The sequence below is a fragment of the Aulonocara stuartgranti genome (genome assembly GCF_965226115.1).
Source record: "Aulonocara stuartgranti genome assembly, chromosome: 22".
Classification (NCBI taxonomy): Eukaryota; Metazoa; Chordata; class Actinopteri; order Cichliformes; family Cichlidae; genus Aulonocara; species Aulonocara stuartgranti.
This window is the reverse complement of record NC_138957.1, coordinates 11885310-11895865: the sequence shown is the minus strand read 5'-3', so window position 1 is coordinate 11895865 and position 10556 is coordinate 11885310. Positions and strand designations below refer to the sequence as shown.

The window sequence follows — 10556 nt, the reverse complement described above, 5'->3', positions numbered from 1 at the left end:
CTTTTTTGATTGCCCTGCAAATAGGTCAAACACATTTCATTTGATTAATTTACTAATCTTAATGGCTAAATTTCATATACATGAATCCAAAATTTCTAATGCAAAACCGTCTTTTCAATGCTTTATAAATGAAACCAGACAATATTTTAAAACTATACAACATTCTCATAATATAAAAGCAATAAAACTATAAATTTATGCTCCTTGTTTGGTATCTTGTGATTAGCCTGTGTCTAATTGTTATTACACGAAACCCCCTGACATTGTCTTTTGCTCATTTATATCTGTAATGTTTGAATTGCTAATGAAGTTAAAATAATAATAATAATAATAATCCGCATTACTGCACATCACATCACAGCGCGACAGAACTTTAGGGTTACGTATTGTGCTGACGCCATCAGACCGCGCTGGGCAGCTATCTGCGCAGTTGTGTTTTATCGGATTTGCGGAGTTGTCGCTGCTCTAAGTGAAATAAAGTTCAGGACGTCTGTTTGCAGCCCCGCGGGGAACTCTGAGTTCAGCAGCGGGACCAAACAGGCACGGTCCGAGTCAGATCAAGGACCCGAGTCGTAGTTCGTTGTTTTCTTTCTGACGCAGCTAGCAGTTAGCGTCGTTAGCTCAGGTGTGTGCTCGATTTTCGTCTCTCAGATGGAATATCCCGGAGGAGGGGGGGCGGTGCTGAGCAGCGGGAACGTCCCGGCCTTCCTGACCAAATTGTGGACCCTGGTGGAGGACCCGGACACCGACCCGCTCATCTGTTGGAGTCCGGTACGCACGTTAATAGCTAACAGCTAACGCAGACAAGTTTAACTTTAATTACACTGCAGAAACAGACACAACTTTATTTAAACTGGAATGCAGACAGGTTTGTTGACAAACTTTATTTACTGACTAAGGAAAAGAGGTCAGCTCAGTTAGCTTGGCTTCAGTGAGCTATTAAGGCTAACAGATCTCACGTCAGAGGTCAAATGATTTCAGACATCATCAGCTAGTCAGTAAATGATCAGTTGACGGTTGTTTTTCTGACAAACAGATCCCAGCAGCTGTTTTGGTGATTGGCATAAAGCCTGAATTCAAATAAGCTGATGTCACTGTAGTGTCATAGCCCACACAATGTACAGCTGCAGGTGTTAACTACCAGTTGCACTGAAATCAGTCACTTATCACCAAGAGGTCTCCATCTTTATTTTCCTGATTTTTAGGTGTTTTTTTTTTTTTGTTTATTTGTTTTTTTTAATTGCATAACTATTAGGCTCCGCCCACAGCTGAAGGTCATGTAACACCAGATTAAAGATTCTCAAGTGTAATTTCCTAGTGTAGTTTAAAAAGGAAAATGAACCTTTAATCCATGGTTTTCATTACTGCCACACCCCCACCTAGATGGCAAAAACAATACTGCGGTCCTTTGCTCTCCAGCCTCCCTGTGAACGTCTCCTAGTTTAACTAGAAACCAAAGTGCCAGATAGTTGCTGGGCTATCAGATGCAGTAATCAACATTTATTTACAACTGCCAGAGAGGAGTTTTGATTATGGCACCAACATGTAAGCACACCTCCTAACTCTTACTGGCTACATCTGCTTTTCACAACAACCCTGGCTGTGCAGTGCAGGAATGATTTAACTGGCATTAGAAAAATACTCGGTCAACTTTACTGTTATGACATGATATTATTGTGACAAGTTAATACTACCTGAACTTTTCTGGAACTACACTGTAAATATCCAAGTCAACAAAATGTAAGATTTACATTTGGTAGTTTGTGTTTAACCCTTTCACGCACAGTGCTCACTACAGTGGACACCTATTCAAAGGCTGTTTTCTTGTATTTGTGTCAGAGTTGATGGTATACTTGCACATAAACCACTACACTGGACACTGATGTGTCACCCCATACCCTGCCACCCATTCCAAATGTCCACCTAAGTGGACATGTAAAAAACTATTTGAAAAATACATGTTTAAGAAATGAAGTTGCAAGATATTTTTTTCATGCCTAAAGATCATTAAAAATACTTAAGAAAAAAAAATCCTGATTGAGGTTGTCATAATTACGCTAGCTATGTAGCGCTTACTTTTGCTTTAACAACAAACATTTTCTTGTTCTTCACCTCCTTTACATAAAGCTTCCGCGGCAGGATATGGATCACAAGTCCCCAAAATTAATGGGTTCTCTTTATATCGTTGTTTTTCTTCCATGGATAGATGATCCAAATAAAGAGTTCACTTTCATCTGCAGTGTGTGTGTGTTCTGTTTAAATAAGAGTTCCAATCAGTAATCTATTCATCAGTGCCTGATGTGCAAAAAAACCAAAATGTTGAAATAATCAATAAACTGTGAGCTGGTCAGACACAGTCTGCAGGAGAGCAGACAGCTGAGATTAAAGTGTTAGCAGTGTGCTCTGACTTTCAGATCTATTCCTGGAGATTCCTGAGAGCGTAAGAGCGTATATAGTCTCTGTTTTTATCGGTTGATTATAAGGTAAATGGAGTGGTTCTTATACATTCCTTAATACTCAAGTACTCAAAGTGCTTTATACACCATGTCTCATTTACACACATTCATGCGACACTTTTTTCAACCTGCGCGCTTTCTGTCGAACAGTCACACACTAATGAACGCATCGAAGAGCACCCGGACCTCAGGGTTCAGTTTGTGGCCCAAGGAATGGAGCAGAGAGGAATTAAACCACTAACCTTCTGATTAACAGATGACCTGCTTTGCATCCTGAATCACAGCCACCACAATAATACAGATTCTTTTTCTTTTTCTCCTGTTGTATAAGAGTGGTACCAGTTTCCATGTGTTCGACCAGGGGCGGTTTTCCAAAGAAGTTCTCCCAAAGTTCTTCAAGCACAACAACATGGCCTCTTTTATCCGCCAACTCAACATGTGTGAGTAACCAGCAAGGAATCATCAGTGTGATAGCCCCACCTCTGAATGGTAGCTTGTTCAGAGGTGGGGCTATCACCACTGGTTGTTTTTTTTGTTTTTTTTTCATTTATTTATTTTTTGGGAAAGAAGATTCACCCAATCAGGTGTGCTTTGTGAAGAAACATTGAGATATGAGTGAAATGTCTGGTGTTTAGCGGGTTTTCTTTGCTGCTGTAATTATCATAGCAGCAACAACCAGTCATCACAAGGCAAGGTAGCCTGCAGTTAACATAGCAGTTAATGAGAAGATAGCAGTTAATGAGCTAAGCCAGTGCTCCCCAACCTTTGTTGCGCCACAGACTAGTTTATGTCCGACAATATTTTCACGGACTGGTTTTAAAGGTGTTGTGGATAAATACAACAAATAAAACGAGTATCTGTACCCCCCAAAAAAGAACATTTATTCATAACACATGGGAAAAGACCCAGGGAAACAGAGTTAACGATAAAAACGGATAAAAACCACAAATTTCACAACTGAGCCTCAACTCTCGTGGTCCGGTACCAAACGACTCACAGACCGGTACTGGTCTGTGCGCTGGAGGTACCGGTTTGTGTATATCAACTGATCGTTCATCATGATGATCTTTGTGCATGAGCAACTTCTTTTTCTCCATGTCACTGAAGAAGTGCTAGTTGACTGGTATGCTGAAAAGCTTAACTTTTCTCAACACTCAGCAGAACCATCTTTATAAAAAGTAGGATAGAAGAAAAGGACAGGCCCACCTGTGCATGCTCCACCTCTAGCACTGTGCATGCAAAGGCATCTGGACTATGGAAGAGCCAGAAAGAGCAGCTGTGATATTAGCAAGTGTAGCATTGTATTGATGGTGTCCACATCCTTTATTGATGGTGTAATGGTACTTCTCTCAGATGGTTTCCGTAAGGTGGTGCACATTGAGCAGGGTGGTCTGGTGAAACCAGAGAGAGATGACACAGAGTTTCAGCACCCATTCTTCATCAGAGGACAAGAACATCTGCTGGAGAACATCAAACGCAAAGTCACCAACGTATGTAGTGCCTCACACACCAGAGAATACCTAAAAATGCAGACAGGTGATAGACTAAAGGCAGACTCTGCTGGACTTCCTCTGAAAGGTGATGATTCAGAGTGCTGTGTGACATCACAGGATACAGCTAATCAATCATAAATACTTTGTATAGCCCCCTTAATGTGGGGTCAGAGTGGCCTTTAATCTATCGCTGTGCATGTGGTACTACGAACTCAGAACCCAATCTGACCTGTCCTGTCCATCTCCTTGGTAACGGTATGCTGTGATTGGAACAGGTGTCATCAGTGCGTCAGGATGATGCGAAAATCTCAGCAGAGGAAGTGAATAAGATCCTGAACGATGTCCAGTTGATGAAGGGAAAACAAGAAACCATCGACTCCAGGATCGTCACAATGAAACAGTAAGTACCAAACCAGAATCGGGGCTAGAAACCACTCGGCAGTGTTGACTAAAGGCTGATTTTGTATTTCAGTGAGAACGAGGCTCTGTGGAGAGAGGTGGCCAGTCTGAGACAGAAACACACTCAGCAGCAGAAAGTTGTCAACAAGGTACCTGTTCTCACTGTCCACACCTTTCCGATTAGCAGAACTCTGTAAGAATACACCTGATGTGATCCCTCTAAAAATATGAAAACCTCAGGGGAGAGTGATGCCACATAGTTGTCAGACATTATCTTAACATTAATGAACTCTCTGCCTGTCTTTCTCTCTCTCCAGCTCATACAGTTCCTGGTGTCTCTCATTCAGTCCAACAGACTGCTAGGAGTCAAGAGGAAGATGCAAGTGTTTTTTTGATACCATAGATACTACAACAAATGCTACACTGTACACCACAAAATGTTACAATTGTGACTTAGACACTAGATAATTTCAAAGTGCAGATTGGATGCTGTGAGATTTTCTCTGCTAAGAACATTTTCAAGAAAATGTTCCCAGGTGATAAAATGAGGATCCAACTGCCCAAATTTCTGACTTTTGCTTTTATTTTGAAGTACCAGTTCCATTTCCCTCTCATACCTGACCTTAAATTCAGTTTCGTCTGTACATGTTTTGCCATCCATCCATCTTCATCCGCTTTATCCGAGGCCGGGTCGCAGGGGCAGCAGCCTAAGCTGCTACATGTTTTGCATTTTCGTTTATTCATTTTAACTCTCTCTGCAGTCCTCTGATGCTCAACGACTCTGGCAACACCCACTCAATGCCCAAATATAGCCGTCCCTTCTCATTGGAGCAGGTAACTTGTCTCTGATTTACATCTTTCACTCAGAGCTGCACAGTCAGCGGTGATTATCTTTCAGAGTGACATTAGCTGATTGTCTAGCTTTAGCTTTGAAAACTAGACTCTTCATATCTACCTGTGCAGATCTTTGTCCTCACTTGGTCACTTGTGCTTTTGTGTTTTTCATTTCAGGCTGCAGCCAATCTCTTCTCAGCTGACACCTCTGTGACTTCAGGACCCATCATTTCTGACATCACAGACATGGCCACATCTGGTTCAGATGAATTGGCTAGTGATTGGACGGACCAAGGGTGAGTACTGATCAGATTAGTCCTGCTTAGTCAGTAAGTGATTGATCCTTCAGAAGTCAGAGTGCATAACCTCCTTGCAGAGAGAGCCAATCAGTCGATATCAAAGAGGAGCCGTCCAGTCCAGAGGTGGAGGTGTGTCCTGTTCTGGAGGAAGTGGCTGCACCAGTGGACACGCCCTTCTCCCCCACCACCTTCATTAACTCCATCCTAGAGGAGAATGAGCCACCCACCCCAGTCACCTCCACGAGCAGTGCTCCCACTGGTAGACATTAAGTTTGTGGTTAGCAGTTTGATTCCTGTTCAGAGCATTTCTGGTAAATAAAAATCTTTCTCTCAGCAGCCAGTCCCATTGTGGTGATGAGCCCCGTCTCCACTGGCCCCCTGTCTTCTGCCTCATCCACCCAATCACTCACCTCTGTTACCACAGCAAACACAGCCCCCAGCACAACAGCACCTCAGAAGAAATGTCAAGCCATCGCCTGTATTGACAGGTAAGTGTGACTACACCAGTATGCAGTTGTGAAACATTCATAGAGACTTCTAATAGAGTTAGTACCACCTGCAATGAACAACTATGAGTGTTTACCAAGAGTTAGCCCAAGTATTTCCCCAACAGTGGCCCTGCTCTGACTAAAGCTGAAACTGTGTTCGAGGTTGCAAAGAGCTGCCCAACAAACCGTCTCAGTAGACTGTCTATTAAACTGTCCTCAGTCCACCCTTACGCTGGGGAAGGCGTCACCCTTTACTGACAGCTTCCCCAGCATCTCTCCAGAAACTGCCCCAACAAACACCTGCAGCTTCCCTGAACAGCTGCCCCACCCCCTGCATCCGTCACCTTGACATTCTGAGTGTCTTTCTGAAAAGTGTCTTTCAGACAGGATACTGAAAGTGTTCTGCTGAATGCAGATTGCAAGCTTGTGTCAGGAGTGTGCGAGTTAGACCTCAGTCTGAAGTTTGTGCTACAAGTTTAGGAACCTCCTCCTATTCAGCCCACTTGAATAGCAAGTGCAGCGCTGCCTTATCTGAAAGCCTCTTAACTAACCATGGTGTGGTTTCAGTTTGTCTTACATTTAAGGTGATGGTCCTGTTGCAGGACAAGTGTGTCATTAAAACCCCTGTGCTTCCTTCAGACCACGCCCCATTCCCTCTGCAGGTGGACTCCCACCTGATGTTTGGCGGTTCCTCTCAGCACAACCTGACAAGTGAATCACTAACTCTACAAACAATTATTGATTTGTAAATATTTGTAAAGTTTTGAAGTCTTCTGGTGACATTCTGCATTTTCTTCTTGTCAAATGTGTGAGGTCCAGATCAGCTTCTTTAGCTGATCAGATGTCAGAGGTCATGAGATAGTTAATTGATTATATTTGGTCAATATTAAGTGCAGAAGTAAGCAATCCGGTCAACAGGTCAAAAAAGGTTTCTTAGGTGGCTCACAGCAGGAAATGTTTCAGGCATGTTCTGACTACAGGAAATACTGTGTGTGGCCACAGTGAGGGGTGGAGCCTTTGCATAAGATTATTAACAGCAGAGAACTGGCAGGTTCAAACTGAGCTCACCTGTATGGAACAGTTGAGATGCAGATCATGTATTTATTTGGATCTCTGCAGACATAAAGGAAAATGTAGAATAACGGCAGACATGTGACCTAACATCAGACCTGTCTCACCTGTGTGCCTCAGGTCTGAGCTTTTGGATCATGTGGATACTATCGACAGCGGCTTAGAGAACCTGCAGAACATACTCAACACACAGACGTTCTCCTTGGATACAGTTCCATTTATTGAGGTTAGTCTGACTTCTTGTTACCACCTCACATTATTATCACTTGTGTTTGTGTGTCACTAACTGTGTGTGCGTGTGTGTGGGTGCTTAGTTTTTCAGTTCATCTGGCTCGCCTGCAGACTTTGACCTCGACAGTTTGGACAACGTGAGTTGCAAATTTCACATTCTTTGGTCTGCTGTTTCAAAAATAAGAGCGTACTGTTGCCGATGATGTCAGACCTGTCTCACTGATGTTACCGTTTCCCACTAGCTGCTGTCTGATGAAGCTCCTAAGGGAAGTGAAGAAAGCGGAACGGGTGAGTCATGCCTTCAGTAAGTTGCTGCTCCATCCACCTGTCTGTTGTCATGTCATGACACTGTGCTGCTCTCTGATTGGTGCAGGAAAGCAGCTGGTTCAGTATACACCTGTCCAAACGTCTGAATCTGACAGCGGGGCTGACCTGCCAGCGCTGCTGGAGTTGGAAACTGAGCCATTTCTCAGCTCTGACCCCCACACCGAGGACCCAGGCATCACCTTGTTGAACCATGGCAATCTGGACTCCAACCTCTGACCTCTCGAGTAACCATAGCAATGTGACACCTGAGCACTGACTCAGTTGCAGCAATAGATGAGAACAGTCGATAGGTCAAAGGTTGTGTTTTTATTACACAGATGTTATTGATATTAATCTGTCTTCTTCTTCTACTCTTGTTCTTTTCTTCTTTGTTGAAGCTTAAATGGAAGCCTTTGTTGCTGTTGAATGCATGTTGAAGTCAGATTTTATGGTCGTCTTTATTTTCTTGTGTAAAATAGATTGAAAAGAATCAGAATATTTTTGGAGTTTTATCAACAAGTGCTGTGCGACCTGACTGACTGCCCACCCATATGAAAGAGCCATGTGGATCAGTGTTATTTCTCATTAGTTTGTTTCCATCAGTTTATATTACTATTATATTCAGTTAGTTCCCGAAACATGAGTTCACATCACTGCTCACTGCTGTGTCCCCATGTTTCAGAAATAATGCAGAGACATGTCTGAGATGGTATGAGCGCCTTTTTTGACTTGTATATTAGAGATGCTTTGGATCAGATTTGAGATTCTTGTCTGCAGAAGCTTCATGGATGGAACTCTGAAGGTAACCAAATGATGGTCCGTGCTGCCAATTGTGTTTGTGTTTGCAAGGCCAGTTTAAGGAAACTTTGTTTGAATTTGTCGGGGTTGCACGTTGTTATGTCATCAGACACAGGGTTAACATTCCTCACAGCTTCACTTGGTTAAAGTTTAAACAAAGGCCGAGATCTTAACCACATCTCAGGCTCAGTGCTGTGATACAGGGCTCATCTGTGATGTCGTCATTCTTACTGAGCAGCTTTTCTGTATGCTAAGTCACCTGTGGCTCACCTGAACCAGTCGTCTCTTTGATGGCTAAGAAACACCTGAAGTCCTGAGGATATTTTATTGGTCACATGGTCAGAGCTGAACAAACAGAAAGCTCCCTTCAGTATTAACACATCTGTTAATATAGTACAATTATATTTAAGGCAAGTGGTAAATCCACCCGAGTCCTCCAGGCTAACATGATGGCGCTCCACGTGTAGAGAGGACAAAGACGGGGTCAAAGGGCAGATGAAATGTTGATGTATTCTGAGTGTAAAATTTTGATTCAATAAAATGTTTTTAAACAGCAGCATGTGAATGAATGACTGGTTGATTTAAATCAAACTGTGAGGATGTCATAAGGTTGGTAATACTGCGTTGTCTCTACAAAGTGAAATGAATGTGTGAGTAAGCTAAATCACCACGTTAACTGATGCTGAACAGATCACCTGGTCAGGAGCAGGTAAAGTTCAGAGTTTCAGTTTAACATCAACTATGTTTATTTCCAGCATGTTTTCAGCCTGATAGATTATCTGTTAGGAAACCATGTTTTATAGTAAGCGCTACTTTTCTAACAACAGTCAGTGAAGCTCAGCTGTAAAGTTAGCTCAGACCTTTTACCCCCTGCAGCTACTAGAATAGAACACACAAGAAATATCTTTTCAGTCAGTCAAAATTAATTTGATTTCCATGTTTGCTATATCTGGCTGTGGAACAGGAAGCTTAAATGTATCAGTCCAGATCCAGTTTAAAGCATAGCTTTTGTCTTTCACATTTGCACATTCTTTGACATACACAGCAGCACTGTGAGAAAATGATGTAAATAAATTTGGTGAACATTTACTTCATCAAGAGGGAGGAAGGTACTCACAGATGGACTGTATTGTATGCAGAGACTGCAATCTAAAAGGTGGTGTTAGAGGAGAATGTAGTTAGACATATGATGGTAATGTGTAGGATGCCCACTTTGAGCAGTTTGGATACAGAGAGGTGAGGTAAGATTGGGCACGTGCAGAGGAGGAAGAATGGATACACTGGACAAAGGAGGATGAAGATGGAGCTGCTAGGCACAAGGAGAATAGAAAGACCTCAGAGGAGGTTCATGGATGTAGAGAGGGAGGACTGTTGTGACAGAGGAGAATGCTGGGATAGGAGGACATGGAGGCAGATAATCCGCTGTTAAGACCCCTGGAGCAACTGAAATAAGTGCAGACATGGTTTAAAAATAATATTCTGGTAAAAGTTAAAGAAGTGATTCAATGTCTTTACTCAAGTAAAAGTAAAAAAGAAGTTCTGCAACGCTAACTGAACCTTGTGCTATAATAATACAATAAAATCATATTAGTTAGATGGAAATGCAAACATAATTTCAGTCTAAATTCTAATAAAAACAATTCTAATAAATGTACTCAGGTTGAATCAATTATGTAAGTAAGTATGTAAAATTTTATTTATATAGCATGTTTCTAGATAAAAGATCACAAAGTGCTTCACAAGGTATAAAACAAAAACAGTCAAAAGTTAACAGAGGTCAGTAGTTTGCACCAGAGGTACACTTCAACTGTGAGAGACAGAATGTGAAAAAAAAATCCATGAATTCACATGGTAGGATTTGTAAAGAATTTATTCATAAATTAGGGTGGAAAATAAGTATTTGGTCACCTCAAACAAGGAAAATCTCTGGCTCTCACAGACCTGTAACGTCTTCTGTAAGAAGCTTTTCTGTCCCCCACTCGTTACCTGTATGAATGGCACCTATTTGAACTCATCATCTGTATAAAAGACACCTGTCCACAGCCTCAAACAGTCAGACTCCAAACTCCGCCATGGCCAAGACCAAAGAGCTTTCGAAGGACACCAGGAAAAGTATTGTAGACCTGCACCAGACTGGGAAGAGTGAATCTACAATAGGCAAGCAGCTTGGTGTGAAAAAAT

At 42.2% G+C, this 10556-nt stretch overlaps 1 protein-coding gene across 3 annotated transcripts; it reads left to right on the top strand.

Annotated features, from left to right (window-relative positions):
* The first annotated feature begins 391 nt into the window (after nucleotides 1-391).
* Nucleotides 392-8931, top strand: hsf1 (heat shock transcription factor 1). 3 transcript variants are annotated; one of them, XM_082522045.1, is made up of 15 exons: nucleotides 392-771; nucleotides 2788-2896; nucleotides 3810-3946; nucleotides 4225-4349; nucleotides 4422-4497; nucleotides 4666-4727; nucleotides 5110-5182; nucleotides 5360-5478; nucleotides 5559-5740; nucleotides 5819-5969; nucleotides 6609-6680; nucleotides 7161-7266; nucleotides 7355-7408; nucleotides 7514-7559; nucleotides 7645-8931. In XM_082522045.1, exons 1-15 carry the CDS (start codon nucleotides 652-654, stop codon nucleotides 7812-7814), a joined length of 1602 nt encoding a protein of 533 aa, XP_082378171.1. In that variant the 5' UTR covers nucleotides 392-651; the 3' UTR covers nucleotides 7815-8931. The 3 variants fall into 3 exon arrangements, with proteins under 3 accessions (XP_082378171.1, XP_082378170.1, XP_082378172.1); XM_082522044.1 differs by having other exon boundaries at nucleotides 5816-5969; XM_082522046.1 differs by lacking the exon at nucleotides 6609-6680 and having other exon boundaries at nucleotides 5816-5969.
* Nucleotides 8932-10556: the final 1625 nt, after the last annotated feature.